General features: G+C 49.1%; 1 protein-coding gene across 2 annotated transcripts in view; it reads left to right on the top strand.

The window, feature by feature from the left end:
- ADD2 (adducin 2) overlaps positions 1–15,821 on the top strand; it is a 107,158-nt gene extending 91,337 nt beyond the window's left edge. For both annotated transcript variants that reach the window (XM_023224042.2, XM_031934171.1), the window contains 4 exons: positions 790–879; positions 2,858–3,005; positions 4,722–4,850; positions 14,174–15,821. In XM_023224042.2, coding sequence (XP_023079810.1) covers positions 790–879; positions 2,858–3,005; positions 4,722–4,850; positions 14,174–14,484 — 678 coding nt within the window. In that variant the 3' untranslated portion in view covers positions 14,485–15,821. The remainder of the gene's footprint in view (positions 1–789; positions 880–2,857; positions 3,006–4,721; positions 4,851–14,173) is intronic.
- Positions 15,822–16,941: the final 1,120 nt, after the last annotated feature.

Genomic DNA, 16,941 nt, shown 5'->3' with positions numbered 1-16,941 from the left:
GAGACTCCGTCGCCCAGGCTGGAGTGCAGTGGCCGGATCTCAGCTCACTGCAAGCTCCGCCTCCCGGGTTCACGCCATTCTCCTGCCTCAGCCTCCCGAGTAGCTGGGACTACAGGCGCCTGCCACCTCGCCTGGCTAATTTTTTGTATTTTTAGTAGAGACGGGGTTTCACTGTGTTAGCCAGGATGGTCTCGATCTCCTGACCTCGTGATCCACCCGTCTCGGCCTCCCGAAGTGCTGGGATTACAGGCTTGAGCCACTGCGCCCGGCCGCGTATATTTTTAATGTTACTTTAAAACTGCAGTTGTAGCAGGCACCTCTAACAGGTCAGATCACTCACAGGATAGTGTTGCAGTGTGTGGGCCTGGATACCCTACAGCACTTGTTGAAACTTTAGATTCATGGGTCACCCTCCTCTACCACCCTCCTTCCCTCTCCCCTCTCCCCAGACATTCAGATTCAATGGTGGGAAGGGGTGGGTGCCTAGAATCTGTATTTAAAACAAATTCCTCATGGGCTTCTTAGGATCAACTATGCCTCATTTTACTTTTCATAGTTTACAGCTCCTTCTGGTTTCATGAAAATCTGGTGCTTTACATAAATTGCTAATTCACCCTGGAACAGACTTGGAGCCCCCCCTTAGACTGCAAGGATTGCATTAGGATAGGAGACGGGCTTCCACACCGCAGGAGGACCTTTCCAGACCCCAGGCACACCAGTATGCCCCCTCCCAAACTCCACGCTGACCCCGAACAGCCAGCTCACCCTCCCTCTCCCCTTTCCACACAGATTCGAGAACAAAACCGACAAGATGTGAAGTCAGCGGGACCTCAGTCCCAGCTCCTGGCGAGTGTCATTGCCGAGAAGAGCCGAAGCCCGGTACAGCAGAGGCTGCCCCTGACTGGCGGGGAAACGTGTTTGCCTTCGGGGTCTTCTGTGCCTGGGGCTGGGCTGCAGGACCCTTGAGTCCTCATACCCACCTTCCCCTGTGATCTTGGGTGCCGGTGCTCTTGCTGCAGAATGGAGGCCCACCTCACGGGGGTGCTGTGAGGACCAGGGAGGACAATGTCTGATGGCCCTGGTGGGCACTGGGCAGGGGAACAGCAGCCCAGCCTGCCCGCAGGAGTGATGCGGCCAGCTTCTGTACCTCCTGCCATGGAACTCCACTCTGTCCTCCCTTACTACCCCATGAAGTGGGGACTCATAGGCTTGGGGCTGGAGACTCCCAGGTGCCCCAGGTGTGCCCACCCCTGAGTGTCTCTGACCTCTGTGCCTGGTATGATGTCATCCAGCCAGAGCTCTGGGAAAATGATCATGTACCCATAGAGAGGGGCATGTAGACAAGACCTATGCTCCTATAGGATGGGAAGGAACAAGATTGCCCACACAAACCCACATTGAGTTAGAAAGTATTGTCATTGTTTTTGTGCTTGAGATAGAACAGTGTTTTGTCTAGTGCTTAGCAAAAGGGGTAAAGTTCAGAATTCTGGCATGTGTTTGAAATCACTGCTGCTCCTTGCAAGGTAGCAATGGACATGACATTTTCCTTAGCAGTAAAACTTGGGGAACTACAGGAAATGTTCCTCTCTACAGGGCAAATTGTGATGATGCAGTGATTTCAGATCAAGACTGCAGCCCACAGGGTGGGTGCCCGTTGGCAGGAGAAGTGCGAAAGTTGCATCGTCACACCTACCTCCCCCCAACCCCAACTCAGCCAAGATGCGGAACACTGAACATCCCATAGGGTCAAGGATAGGAATAGCCATGTTCTGGGGGGAGGTGAGAGTTTAGTACAATAAGCAAAACTTAAAAAACAAACAAAAATCTCTCCTGCCATTTATACCAAGTGCTCTTCTCAGAGTCCCTCTTCTTGGGTTTTTGGTCTTGGATTCTCAGTTGACTCCATGATTCCCTACATTAGGCCTGCTGTGGCCTCCCTTTTGGAAGGGGCCCAGGGGCCAGAAGACCTGGCGGGCCAGGGCAGGGAGGACTGGCAGGCTCCAGGCTCACCTCCCTTTGGCTTCATTCTCTTTGCTCCTCAGCTTCAGAGCGCTGCATCCTCAAAGGCCAAGATGAGGATGCTGAATTAGGAGAAAGGGCTGTGGAGTCTGAATTTTAGTCCCTATCTTGGGCTAGAGGGGTCAAAGAATTCCTGAAGCTTATGCAAGGGCCAGCTGGTCAACTCCTTAGAGCCAGGGGCTCCACAGAGGTGGCAAAACCCAGTGATTTTGCCATTATCCCTGCAGGGACCTGCGGTACAGGCAGGTTGAAGATCTGAGACTCAGGAACCTTGGCCCCTTTGTCACTTACGACTGTGTGCGAAACAGGACTAACAGTTTGGACTGAGAGCACTGAAGCTGCTGTGTGTTGTGCATATAACTTAATGCTGTGTGTTGTGGCTTGCACTGCTGTGGGGGCGGGCGGGGAGGGCAGTGGTGGGGAATGGCTGGCATGAAGCTTGCTTGAGCCAATGCTATGCTTGCTGGGCTTTGGCTGACTGCCTTTGGGCCACCAACTGTATTTGCATAGTGATGGCTTGGAAGTGTCCATAGAAGGGATTGCAATAAAGGTGTGTCTTCCTTCTGCTCGGGAGCATCCTTTGATTTTATTTCAGGGGCAGACTGTGGACCCCCTATATTCATCCAGCCAGTTGCAAAAATCTGGATCTAGGGGTGAGGTAGCAATGGGGAGGAATGAACAACCCCTACCCCAAGGCCCTGAGCTATTTCCAAGGAGCTGCATGCCATGCTGTCCCTAGCAAGACCGCTTGCAGCCACATGAATCTAAAAGGAAGCTGGGGCCTGCGCCCCAACTGCGGCGTTCAGAGAGCGACACACCCTCTGTGGTTAACTTTCAGTCTACAGAGAGCCAGCTGATGTCCAAGGGCGACGAGGATACCAAAGATGATTCAGAGGAGACGGTGCCCAACCCCTTCAGCCAACTCACTGACCAGGAGTTGGAGGAGTACAAGAAAGAGGTGGAGAGGAAGAAACTGGAACTTGATGGTAAATGACCCCGAGGCACCCTTGCTTCTAAGTCCCCAGGGTGGAGGGGAGAGCTCAGGACCACCAAGAGAGGACCTTCCTGCTTATCATCAAAGAATGTATCTACCGTAGTTCCATTGATCGCAAAAATGCCCTTCATTGCTCTGTTCCTGACAGTTACTCAGTTCCTTCATGATGTCACTTGACCCTCTCATAAAGGAGTTAATACTTGTAATGTGCTTAGAGAAGTGCCTAGAAATATGGCTTAGGCCAGTAAACACCAGATCAATTTTAGCTATAATAATGATCATAGTCATCATTATTATTTCCCACCAGGTCTAGTGTAAGCCTTTTAGCCAGGCAATCAAAACCCTCCACCAGCTGACACCTTTATGTCTTTTTCTCACTCCTTTATTTCAGAATCTTGAGTGAAGCCCATCTCTCCGTGTTGACTCCCAAATATTCACTCACAGTAGCTTATGTGCCCTTGTTCCTACCTTTGTCTCTTCCTGGCATGGTTCCCCTTCTTGGCTAGCCTGGTCAGTCATCCACACTTCCAGCTTCCTCTCAAACCCCTCTCTAGCTAGGAAGGCCACCCTCTCACCCTCTCTATTCCACCTAAATTGAGCTGCCCCTTCTCTTTGCTTCCTAACAACTTGGGGTCTGAGACACATAATTCAGCATTTGGTTGTGTCCACTGGGCTAGACTGTCACGCCCTCAGGGCAGGGTCTTCCACCATCTCCCCTCCTCATCCCAAGTCAGCCACCTTCCTGGACACAAAGCAGGCACTTAAAAAAACCCTTGTTGGCCAGGCATGGCCTGTAGTCCCAGCACTTTGGGAGGCTGAGGCGGGTGGATCACTTGAGGTCAGGAGTTCGAGACCAGTCTGGCCAACATGGTAAAACCCCGTCTCTACTAAAAATACAAAAATTAGCCAGGCATGATGTTGCATGCCTGTAATCTCAGCCACTCAGGAGGCTGTGGCAGGAGAATTGCTTGAACCCAGATGGTGGAGGTTACAGTGAGCTGAGATCATACCCACTGCACTCCAGCCTGGGTGACAGAGGGAGTCTCCGTCTCAAACAACAACAACAAAAACCAAAAAATCCCTTGCTGGCTTGCTTGAGGCTCTAATGTGCCAACTGAAAAGCAAATAGAAGAACATGGCACTTTATATCCCTAGGGATTGCTTGGACAGAAAATGTAAATTTGATGAATTAAACAATAGTTACATGCAAAGAAATCATCGGTGTTTTTAAGGGGAGTCAGCAAAAAATAAACAAAGGGAGTTGGTGGTTGTGGGTCCACCTCTTACCTGTTGATGTGCTCTGTGCTCACAACATAAAGCTCCTGGCTGGTTCTCTTCAGAGACAGGACAGGAATGAGAGCCAGGCTCTGGTCCAGCCGTGTGCAAGTTCTCCTGCAGTATTGTCCTCCACATCTGCAGTAACATATTGGTAGGTGTGTTTCGATGAAGGAAACATGACTCCACCCTCTCCCATTGGCCTTCCCAGGGAAGTAGCAGAAATCTAAAAAGGTTAGGGGGAGCAGCTAACTTCAGCCAGAAGGTTCATTATCAGGTTAGGGGGAGCAGCTAACTTCAGCCAGAAGGTTCATTATCAGCCAGAAGGACTGATGACCACATAGAAAACAGTAATTTTTAGAAAGCTTTATTTCCTTGCCCATCTCTTCTCTATTTGACCTCTATCCTGAGGTGGTTTTCTGTTTTTTTTCAGGAGAGAAAGAAACTGCCCCAGAAGAGCCTGGCTCACCTGCAAAGTCTGCACCTGCTTCTCCGGTGCAGAGCCCAGCGAAGGAGGCAGAGACAAAGAGCCCTTTAGTCTCTCCTTCCAAGTCTTTAGAGGGTGAGTCCAGCTGAGCAGGCTGGGAGGGAGGGAGAGGGGTGCATCTGCAGGCTGGGAAGGTGCCCTGCCTTCCGCCCGTGTTGCCCCAATCTGAAAATCTTTCCCCTCTGCTATTTCTAGGGAATCAGAAATAGGGGTTATCGAGTTTCCCGTTGTTTCACTCACAAGCTGTAACACTACACCTTGCGGCTTAAACCCAGCGTAAGCAATGAAGAATAAGTGGCCCCCGGCTCCTTGCCTCAACTCAGACCTGGCTGGGGCTGTTAGGCCTTTCCAGATGCACTAGCCCCTTTCTCAGACTTTAATGTGTATAGGGACCATGTGGGGATCTTGTGAAACTGAAGATTCTGCTCATTAAGTCTGGGATGTGGCCTGAGAGGCTGAATTTCCCAGGTGAAGGTAATGATGTCATACTCAACCTTAGCGGCACATTGGAATCACCTGGAGCTTTAACAGGCTTGATCCCACTCCCAGCTTTTCTGAGTTAAGGAAAACTCAGAAAAGTCTTGAGTCAGGTGGGTTGAGGAGTACAGCCTGGAGTTTTCACATCTCTAAAGTGTGGTCCAGGTTGAAAACAGCTTCAGTAGAGAGATACTAGCTTCAAGAACTGAGTTCTAGGCCCAACTGAGCTGCTGACTAGTAATAACTGCTAATTTTAGCAAATCAGATAGCATCTCTGTGCCTCAGTTTCATTGACTGTCAGATAGGGCTCCTAATATATTCCCTTTTCATACATGTATAAGGGAAATGTAGGTGAAAACATACTTTGAAAGAGTAAAAGCAGGACTTAAATAATTTAAGATGCAATTACAGTTATGGTTAATAATATACATAAAGTGGATAAGAATTATAGTTCCTGGCCACCTAAATCATAAAAGTATCTTTACTGAGCTTCTGGAATCACTCCAGAGCATGAACACTCCATCCCAGGTACCCTGGAGACCCCCACCAGACAGAGCCGTCCTACTATCCAGAGAGCAGCAATATGGTGGCCTATTGGAATCTTCTCCCTCTGGGACAGAATGGCCACACATGTGGATTCCAATAGAATCCCCAACCCTGAGCTCCCTCCACAAGCAAACTACTGCCTCATGTGCAGCGTTGCCAGAGGAAACCCATCTGCTTGAGGCCAGAGCCCAAGCGGATGTCCCCCAACTGTTGTGTTCATTGTGTCTCACCGTGGTGTTGTCAACCTGTCTCCACAACGTCTTCCTTTCTCTTCCCATTTGTGCCTTCATCAAAGGAGTTTCCTCCGATTCTGAATACTTGTCTCTGTAGTAAGTATAGAGAGGCTGTTTACTAACTCACCGCAACCCTTGCAATGGGGGAGGGAGGATTTTTTTTTTTTCTTTCAAAAGAAATAGATTTCTCCCCATGTTTTTCTTTTGCGACTCACAACTCTGCCTTTGGGAAGTTTTCTGGCTGTAAAATTCATGGCCAATTCCACATGCACTATGCATGGATTAGGCTTCTCTATGGGAGATGTGGATATACACACATAGGCCACACACATACACAAACACACAGGCACATACGCCCAGAAGCAACAAGCTCCCAAGAGTTTGCAGGCAGTAGGGCCAGCTCTCAGGCACTCCTGGCGGTAGAGTGCTTATGGCTCTCAGGCGCTCACTCTTCCTAATGCACGGGCACCTTGAAGGAGCCTGTTGCCTCATCTAGGTTTTGGGCTAGAGCCTGAACTGCGTTATAAGGATGCATAGAGGGCCTGGTCTGCTAGGGTCTTCAGGACATGTGTTCCAGCTGCAGGAAGGAAATCCAGGGCTGGAGAGGAGGCTCATGGAGGAGTGGGACAAGGGCCAGGAGGGGCGTGCAGTATGTGGGATAGCTATTTACCCACTGCCTGACATTTTACACCCTATAACAGGATTTTTCATTCTTCCCCTGGAGGGGCCCACTGTTGAGTTGTTAGAAGAGTTGTCTTGAAGACACTTCCCATAACCCACTTCCTGTAACAAACAGAGCTAGGGAGCATGGCACCTTGGAGCAGACCCTGCATGACGAGGACACAAGCTGTAGTTGGGTGGGGAGCCTGGTGTGAAGCCTTGGCCGGGCTCCTCACAGGCTTGCCCAGCTCCTAGGCAGACAGAGCTGACCCGCCATGCAAGTCTCTGCTGTTTCACATCTCGCCCACCCATCAGATCGGGGATGGCTTTTTCCAACCATTTGCTACCATGACCTCAAATCTTCTTATGCTGAGTCACCTCAGTGTCACTCCTCATCTGTCTACCTGACTCCTACCCCATCAGCCTCTCTGAAGGCTTGCCATCAAAGAGATCCTTTGCATCTGGCCATCTGTGCTATCACCTTCTCTTTAGCTCCTGTCGGACCTTGTCCCAGCTCACCTTATCCTCTGCTGAACCCTCAGGGCAACTGGCTATGCCCGCAAAGAAATAGCCCTGTGTTTGACATCACATGATCAGCTCTGCTACTAACTAATGTAGCCATCTCAAAGAAGTCATTTAAAAACACTGCTGGACGGGAATAACATGAATCTTTGCCTTTCCTAACCCACAGCATGTTGTCAGGATAAAATGAGCTACTGAATATAAAGTACTTTGTAACATGCTTTACGTAAGTTAGTCCTTTTTATCTACCATGTTCTCCAAATCGTAAGAGCTAATATAGCACTTGATGTTTTAAGCCACTGTGATGCAGCAATAATATTTGGTTAAGTCATGGTGAAGAATAAGAACTAGTATTGGCCAGGCGTGGTGGCTCAAGCCTGTAATCCCAGCACTTTGGGAGGCCGAGACGGGCGGATCACGAGGTCAGGAGATCGAGACCATCCTGGCTAACACGGTGAAACCCCGTCTCTACTAAAAAATACAAAAAACTAGCCAGGCGAGGTGGCGGGCGCCTGTAGTCCCAGCTACTCGGGAGGCTGAGGCAGGAGAATGGCGTAAACCCGGGAGGCGGAGCTTGCAGTGAGCTGAGATCCGGCCACTGCACTCCAGCCCGGGCGACAGAGCGAGACTTCGTCTCAAAAAAAAAAAAAGAACTAGTATTACGGAAACTGGTTCTTTTGTGGGTTGACTGGGGTTGATGGGGCTTAGCTGGATGATTTCTGATCGATGTGATATCCACGGAGGGCTACAGTCAGTAGGGAACTTGACTAAGCTGGAACTTCCAAGATGGTGCACTTACATGCCTGGTACCTCAGCAGGGGCAGCTAGAAGGCTGGGCTCAGCTGGGACACTGAGATGGCTGGGTGTCTCTCTCTCTCTCTCTCTCTCCCTCTCCCTCTCCCTCTGTGTGATCTCAGGACCCACCCATGTGGCCTCTCTACATGTTTTCCATCAGGGTAGTTGGACTTTATACATGTTTGGTATAAGGCTCCCAAAACTGTGAAAATAGAAGTTGCTAGGCCTTCTTAAGTCTTTGGCCTGAGGCCTGCTCTGTGGCACTTCCACTGCATTCTATTGGTTTTGCCAGCCATAGGGCCAGCCCAGATTCAGTGTGGATACCCGGAGGGATGGTTCATTAGGGTCATATGTGCACACAAGCTGTACCAGCTACTGAAAGTATATTTGGGTACTTAGAGGAACATTTATATCCCAGCTGTGGTGAGTGGATGGGAGGCACAGAGTCCACTGCATCCATTTATGAGAAGCTCTACTTTCTTTTTTATCAGCGGTACTCTCAGTTTTGGGGGGTAAGTAAAAGTCGCAGAAAACATAGCATTCTAAACTTAACGTTTCTCAATATGTGGCCAATGGGCCTTTTGTATCAGAATTACCTGGGGACTTGTTAAAAATATCTATTTCTTGGCCCACCTTCTGTTTCAGTTTATTGTGAGGACAACACTAGGAAGCTGCATTTTCACAAGCTCTCTGGGTGATTCTTTCAGACAGTGATGTTTGAGAATTTAAACCCAGACAGAAACTCTGTTGCAAACCTCTCTGCATGGCCAGCATCCAGCTCAATAGTCAGCCATGGGCAGCTCAGCTTGTTGCTCTTCTTCCTTTGTGCTCTGTTCTTTGAGCACCTTTGGGCCTTTTTGACTGTTGCTGCATGAGTGCTCAACCTTTGTGTCAACATAGAACATGTTTTTTTTTTTTTTCAAGGTCTTTAATGAATCTCTCTATGACCTCTCTATGCAATGGTATGGCACTGCCGTTTCAACAGGGAAATAAAAGCAGTACATGGCAGTGACCAATTCTCCATGCATTTGGAATATAGGTCAGGATATTCTTGACCTTGTGTTCAGAAGTGCATCAGCAAATGCTGTTTCTAGGCCCTCCACTGGTGTTTTCTCTGCTGCAAAGAGAAGACTTCTCAAAGCTGGGGGGCTTGAGGCAAGAGGTCATGTGTTTGAGCCTGAGATGTCAGCAGGCCAGGGAGGAAAGGCAGCCTTGCTCCTTCAGTTACACAAGGTCCATATTCCCTCTCCATGTCTTTACCCCAGTGCACGGCCACAGAAGAGCCCAGCTGCTGAGCTGATGCAAGGCACCCTCTGTTGAGCCTTCAATCTGGCCTCACTTGACAAACAGCAGCAGTAAACGTGGCTTGAACATGTTGTCACTGAGCTGCATGATGATTGTCAGAGAAGTAAAAGACAGAGTTTCTGTCATGAACAGTGTACTTGGGTGATGAATAGACTCTCAAAAGAAAAAAAGATAAATGACACATACAAGTGTAAAATGAATATATGAGCAGTGGGTTTAGAGGAAGGCGAGCTCATTGTCCAATGTCAGGGGAGGCTGTCCAGATACAGTGTGGCTTGAGCCAGACCTTGGATAGGTACATGCTTGGAGCGGCAGAGAGGAGTGGAATGGGTTGTGCAGGGGTGGTGCCTAGGAAGCTGGGGGAGCTGGCATTCCTGGAAGGGGACTGTATTAGGGTTCTCCAGAGAAACAGAACCAACAGGATATGTAGAGGGATAAGAAGAGACTCCCTAGGGGAATTGCCTCATGTGATTATGGAGGCTGAAGAGTATGTTGTCTCTAAGCTGGAGAACAGGACAGTCAGTGGTGTAACTCAGTCTGAGCCTGAGGCCTGAGAACCAGGAGCTCCTGGCCTGAGGGCAGGACAATATGGGTGTCCCGGCTCAAGAACAGAGAGAATTTGCCCTTCTTCCACCTTTTTGTTCTATGTGAGAAGGCCCTAAACAGATTGGATGGTGTCCAACCATGTTGGTGAGGGCAGATCTTCTATACTCAGACTACTGATTCAAATGCTAATCCTGGACGGCGCGGTGGCTCGTGTCTGTAATCCCAGCACTTTGGGAGGCTGAGGCTGGTAGATCGCCTGAGGTCAGGAGTTTGAGATCAGCCTGGCCAACATGGTGAAACTCTGTCTGTACTAAAAATACAAAAATTTGCTGGGCGTGGTGGCATGCACCTATAATCCCAGCTACTCGGGAGGCTGAGGCAGGAGAATCGCTTGAACCTAGGAGGTGGAGTTTGAACGAAATTCCATCCCCCCCCCCAAAAAATGCTAATCTCTTCTAGAAGCACCCTCACAGACACACCCAGAAGTATTGTTTTACCAACTATGTGGGCATCCCTTAGCCAGTCAAGTTGACACATTAAAATTAACCACCACATGTTCATTGGTGGCCAAGAGACAGCCAGTGGTTGGAGGCTGTGGGCTAGTGAGAAATCAAGTTGGAGAGGCAGAGTGTCCAAACCAGCTCTGCGCCTCCCACAGAAGCCCCCCTCCTCTTCCAGCCTCTAGAAGCCTTTTAGTCCTTTGTCTCCTCCCAACTCACAGGGTCTGGGTGTGGGCCCTGACTTCTGAGTCTAGTCTTGCTCCTGCCACCTGTTCTCCCAATGCCTCCTGTCTCTCCCCCAGCTTTCCAGTCACCATCATTGGACACGGCCCCCATTTTCCAGCTTCTGTCCCACTCTACTCCCTCCCAGAATATCCCCTATTCCCAGAGCTCCAAGTTCCCCCTATTCAGGAGACAAAGTCAGAGGTTCTTAGAAGAGGCTAGAAGGTGAGTTCCCATCTGACCCTAGTTCCTGGGGCCTCTCCCAGCCTGGTCTTCAACCTGTTGACAGAGGAGGGGTCTAGGCTGTCAGAGCCTGTCCTCAGTACTTTCCAGGGGCCTAACACATGTTGATTTCTGGAGCCCTGTCCCTTCTCTTGGCCAGTGGAACCCTCCAGTGGTCTCTGACTCTGTAGTTGAGCGAGTAATGACCTTAGTTAGGAACCTGGCTCCTCTAAGCCCCATTTTCCATTTGTCATGACTCCTCAAACAATTCATGATGTGGAACCTCTCTGAATCATGGCAGATGCACTATCTGTCGCCCCCACTTTCTACATGGTGAGAAGAACCTTGAGTGTTGCTCTCCTAAACCAGACACACAACAGGGACTAAGGCTGTTGCTTAGGTTGACAGCAGGGCAGGTATGGGCAAAGGGACATGGATGAGGGGCATGGTTGAAGGATGCCATTGGAGTGAGGATACTTGTTGCTACCAGGCAGGAAATGACACTTGGACAGAAAGTGGGAGCCCCTCTTATCCATAGTTGTCTTCATGGAGCTAGAAAGCAAGTGCCCAAACCATCTCAGAGGAGAGCGCCAAGGGTCAAGCTTGAGAAATGCATCCTAATGTGTCTTTCAAGTGAAGGCCCTGCAGTGAGGGTCTAGGTTGAAGTTGCAGAGCCATGGATGGCCAAGAAAGATGAGAGGGAAGACCAGAGCAGTAGGTAGAGGAGACAAAGGCCAGCACTCAAGGCTGGTGCTCATTTACATGAGTGGATCCAGTTCAGCTTAGAAGGCTCAGGCTGGGATAGACAAGAAAAGATTAGGTGATGGTATTAGCTTGGTTAGAATAAATTCATCCACATATTCATTTATTTCCTCATGCCTTCAACCATTCATGGATTCCACAGACCTTTTCTCTAGTGCCTTCTGTGAGCTAGTAACATAGGTCATTAGACATAGTTTTGCCCTAATTTATTTCAGTTTAGAAGGGGGAGGAGATAGGCATAAAAAACAAGTGTGGGCTGGACGCAGTGACTCATGCGTGTAATCCCAGCACTTTGGGAGGCCGAGGTGGGCAGATCATGAGGTTAGGAGCTCGAGACCGTCCTGGCCAACATGACAAAACCCCATCTCTACTAAAAATACAAAAATTAGCTGGGCATGGTGGTGGGCGCCTGTAATCCCAGCTACTTGGGAGGCTGAGGCAGGAGAACTGCTTGAACCTGGGACGCAGAGATTGCAGTGATCCGAGATCCCGCCATTGCACTCCAGCTCTGGGTGACAGAGCAAGACTCTGTCTCAGGGGAAAAAAAAAAAAATACGTAATCGTTTTGAAGTTGCTAGGATGGAAGTTTAGAAAGCAGAGGCAGAAAGGAAGGAGTAATAAACTCTACCTGGAAGTGGGAATGAGGATCAGGAGAGACTTGAAGGAAGAAGTAACACTCAAGCTGATTCATTATATGGAGTGAAGGCTGGGGACACAGAGGAGAGAGAAGGGCCTTCCAGAGGGGAACGGGCTGGGATGATAGTGAGAGGTCCAGTGACCGGCAGCTTGATATGGCAAAGAGCAGGCGAAGTGGGAATAGGTGAGTGGACAGAGAGATGGTTGTGTCCAGCCTGGTTTATGGCACTCAAGAGTACTGCCAGGTGATGGCCGCAGGATTACGTGGCAGAACGAGAGAGGAGGCTGGATGAGGATGACAGAACATGGGCTGGGCAGTGGGAAGACTGGGAGCAGTGGCCAAAGTCTTTGCTACCAAGAGGGAGCTGGTGCTCCACAGTGATCTGGAGGGGCACTTTGACTTGCCCAGCAGTGTCAGGAGTTATGAAGACTTTGTTACAGGGAGATCTGGCCCAGGTAGTTCACTAGTCCACTCTAACTGTCCACAAGTTACTCTACTCTGTCCCATCCTCCATGTAACCATGCACTTCCCCAGACTTCACCCCTGTTAAGACCCCAGGCTTTTCCTAATACTGAGTCCTTCACTCACTCTCTCACTAACACTGACTATACCTTCCGCATCACCCACGATCTCACACCCCAGCACGCCAGGTTCCTTCTTGTGATGTGGCAACACACACACACTGCATTCATATGTGCCCATCACACATGCACCACACAGGTGTGTGACACGCTCACTCACATTCACATCCTCGCATATGCTCATGTGTACTCACACACACTTGCACACAAAAAGACATTTGTAGACGCTCACTCCCACACTCATATACCACTCACTGTCACACACACTGGTTTGCACATGCCCACACCACACACATCACACACTCATGCTCACTCACACACACTCATGGCAAACAAACTCACTTGCATACTCAAACTTACACACACACACCACACACAACCTGCCCACTCTCACACACACACACTTGCACACCCTCACACACGCTCATTCACACACACTCCTTTCAGTTCCCGTGATGAGAAGAAACTGAATCGGAAGTTGGTAAGCCGAGGTATACCCACCATGGTACTGTGTTCTTCAGCCTTCTTAGCTGTACAGCGAGGAGGAGGGGCATCAGATGATATTTACCTTGCTTTCTACTTTTCAGTCTGTGGTTTTACAATCTCCCTGACTCTCACCCCATCCATGCATCTGAAAGGTTGCGTGGAAGCAAGGTTGAGTGAGAGTGGCGAGGGGGAGAAAGGGCGGAAGGAGGGTTTGGTTTCTGGGGCCTGAGCAACTCTGGCCTTGAATATGCCAGCGATCCCGACAGATTCCCAGGTGGAATAAAGACCTGGGGGCCCCAGTGGCTGCTAGAATGGGCTGACCAGGGGTCTTCCTATTTGGACTAACATGTCTGGGAAATACGGGGTCCATGTTATATAAGGAATTCCACTCTCCCTCTGCCTACTGGGAAGATATTCTCCATATTTCTTGGAATTCCTCACTGGTGTAGAAAATGAAATGGGTTTGAGAACATATAATTTCCATATTTTTATTGGTGAATCTGAACTGGTTACAGCAAGTCTTAGATGTCTCCACCAAGCTGTACACCTTATGCCTTCCCCTTCCTCTGTGTCTGTTTCTTCTTTCTTGCCTACAAAAACTGAGCTGGACCCCAGCTGGGCCCCCTGCCACATTCAGACATTAATATCCATCTAAATTTGTAGACAAGAGCCCAGAGCTGCCGGCCTGCAAGGGGGTGTTCCCAGGACAGGCCACATGGAAAGGGGTGCAGATCAGAACGCAGTCCTTCCATCTGTCTCTGGAAGCCATCCCTCAACATCAGGCTGACCCTCCCCTCGCTCTGGATTGACTTTATAGAATTCTCTAGAAATGGTTCTGTTAGCCCCAGGTGGAAGCTGTCACCTGAATGAAATCTTACGATCATATCTTCTGATTTTTTTCTAGAAGGTACTAAGAAGACAGAAACAAGCAAAGCCGCCACCACAGAGCCCGAAACAACCCAGCCGGAAGGGGTAGTGGTCAACGGGAGGGAGGAGGAGCAGACGGCAGAGGAAATCCTCAGCAAAGGCCTGAGCCAGATGACCACCAGTGCTGACACAGATGTTGATACCTCTAAGGACAAAACCGAGTCGGTCACCAGCGGCCCCATGTCCCCAGAGGGCTCACCTTCCAAGTCTCCCTCAAAGAAGAAAAAGAAATTCCGAACCCCCTCCTTTCTGAAAAAGAGCAAAAAGAAGGAGAAAGTGGAGTCCTGATTCACGACACTCACGGGCTCCCTCCTGCCTCCTCTCTCTCCTCCCCTTCCCTTCTCCCATCCCTGTCCCTGCAAGCACAGGGCCAAGGAGGGATAGAGTAGGACCCTGGACCACACTCGGAAGGGGAACTTAGAGATCGCCCGACCAACCCTTCGTTTTACAGTTGCCCCAGAGAAATCAGGTGACTTGCCAAAGGTCACACAGCTAGTTAGCGGCAGAGCCTGCACTCGAATTCAGGTCTCCTGACTTCCAGTCCAGTGCTCCTTCTGCTACACAACACTGCCTAGTTGTGGGCCACCTTTGTTTAGATGCTGCCCACCAATCTGAGCCTAGGGCAAGAAGGCCAGAAATGGGCCGTGATCTCTCACAGGCACAGACTGAATCAGACAGGTCGAGGCTTCCCCTGAGTAAGGTCCATTTCTTCGCAGGAATCCAATCTCCTGCAGATGGAGCTATCTCTACATTTAAAAATCTCTTCTCTTTTCCACTTTGGGTCCCTGCCCTGCTGCTCAAAGCAACCAGCCAAATTGACCCCTCCAACAGAAAGTAATATTTGTTCCCAAGGGCTAATGGCTTAGCTTGTACTTCCCCAAACATTAACCCTGAGCTTTCTTCATGGAACCTCTTGAATGATGGATGGAAGAGCTGTAAGAGATGGCAGGCATAAGGGCAAGCCATGTAAGCTGAGGACTGGGGATGGTTTCATCAACATACAAGGCCAGGAACCTGACCCGTTTGTATGGTGCGTCTCAGGCACTTCAAAACTAAAACCAAATTTAGCATAGGAAAAAGTTGTTTAATGCTCAGGGTAGAAATTTGGGGAAGTTGAAATCCTCTGTTGGCTTTGGGTTGTATAAGGAGGATCAAAACAACAGAGGGAATGCTATGACTTTCTAGCTTTGCATGACACCTGGAGCAGTGTACTGTACCTGCCTCACTCCTGTCCAGCAGTAAGGTGTCCTCTGACCTTCCCTCACCCCCAGAAACACTTGCTTACAGACCGAAACTGGCATCTTACTCTTGGCACCTTGATTTGCACCCTCTGAGGTTCCAATTCTGAGTCACTCTAGGTCCAGCAGAGGAGAATCAGAAATGAGCCCTTCAGGATTAATCTTCTTGCACCAGCTCTCGGAGAAATGCTGGGTCCCTGTCCCTGTCCCTATCTGTCCATCCTGGGGCCTGGTAATGGCCACAGTTATCGTTTTAAATGCCACCACTCTCTTCTCATGTTCTTCCATGGGGCATTGATTAATGAGCATTGTTGGCTCCTAAAAATTAGACAATCCATTCTCTTAAAAGCACAGTGTCTTGAAAGAATATTTTTCCTTTTCATCTGACTATTGTGAAGCTATTTTTGAGAGTTCTTAATCATAGTTTCCCACTTTTGAGCACTTACTATCTATAGACACTGTGCAGGCTTCACATACATTACATCCTTTAACCCTCACAGTAATCCTTTGAGGTGGGTAAGATCATTCCCATTTTGTGGGTGAGGAAATTGACCCCCTAAAAAGATAATTGACTTGTCCCAGCTGACTTGGCTAGAAAGATCTGGATTCTGGATTTGAATCCAGGTCAATCTGAGTCCAGAGCCTTTGCTCTTAACAACTATGGTGACCAGACAACTTTAATCCTCAGGGGTGGTGGTTTTCATCCAGGACTTGTCTCTATGACTGGTCTCCATTGCATAATGTTAGCACTTGAAGCAAAGGTAGGGAACTCCCCTGTGCTCATCGTCATCAGTGCACGTGAAGTTCCCGGTCAGTGTGGACTGTGGTGATGCTACTGTGTGCCTCTGACAAAGGATAGGCAAGAGCCTTCTGGTTGGGGCAGGAAATACCATCCATAGTTGGCTATTTCTTGAGAAGGAAGGAAACTGACCTAGTACCAAGGTAAACCCGACACTGTGTCTCTCTAGTGCAGATTCCTAACTGCTACCCCAGGCTCCATCTGTGTTCTACTTCCTGATTGGGTCAAATTTTAGGAGGGACAACCCACTGATGCCTCAGAAAAATCTGTCATGTGGGAAACGCCTTTAAAAGCCAATCCCTTGATGCCTTCTTTTAAAAAGTATATTTCACATTCATTTATCCTCTCGTGGCATTTGTTAAGGATCCACCGAGCACCAGGCATTATGCTGACATTGAAAGAGAGCCATCATTATGACTAGAATAATAAGTGGCAAACAATGTTGTGAGAATGGTGAACACAACCTCTGATGCACCCTTTCCTGTGCGAGTTGTACTTCAGGGGTGATGTTGATTGCTTCTGCATTCAACACACTCTCTTTATTCCCTTGACAATGAGGCCTCACTTAGGTGAAGATGTTGGATGGAGTCTTGCTGCAGCATTATTTTTGGAATTTATGCCATGGCCCACTTTCTATTGATAGATGAAACCTATCAGTTGGTTTATTCCTCATGCATTCCAAAAACATGCATTGAGCTTGGGTCAAGG

This window comes from Piliocolobus tephrosceles, chromosome 15 (genome assembly GCF_002776525.5).
Source record: "Piliocolobus tephrosceles isolate RC106 chromosome 15, ASM277652v3, whole genome shotgun sequence".
Taxonomy (NCBI): domain Eukaryota; kingdom Metazoa; phylum Chordata; class Mammalia; order Primates; family Cercopithecidae; genus Piliocolobus; species Piliocolobus tephrosceles.
This window is presented reverse-complemented; position numbering and strand designations above follow the sequence as displayed.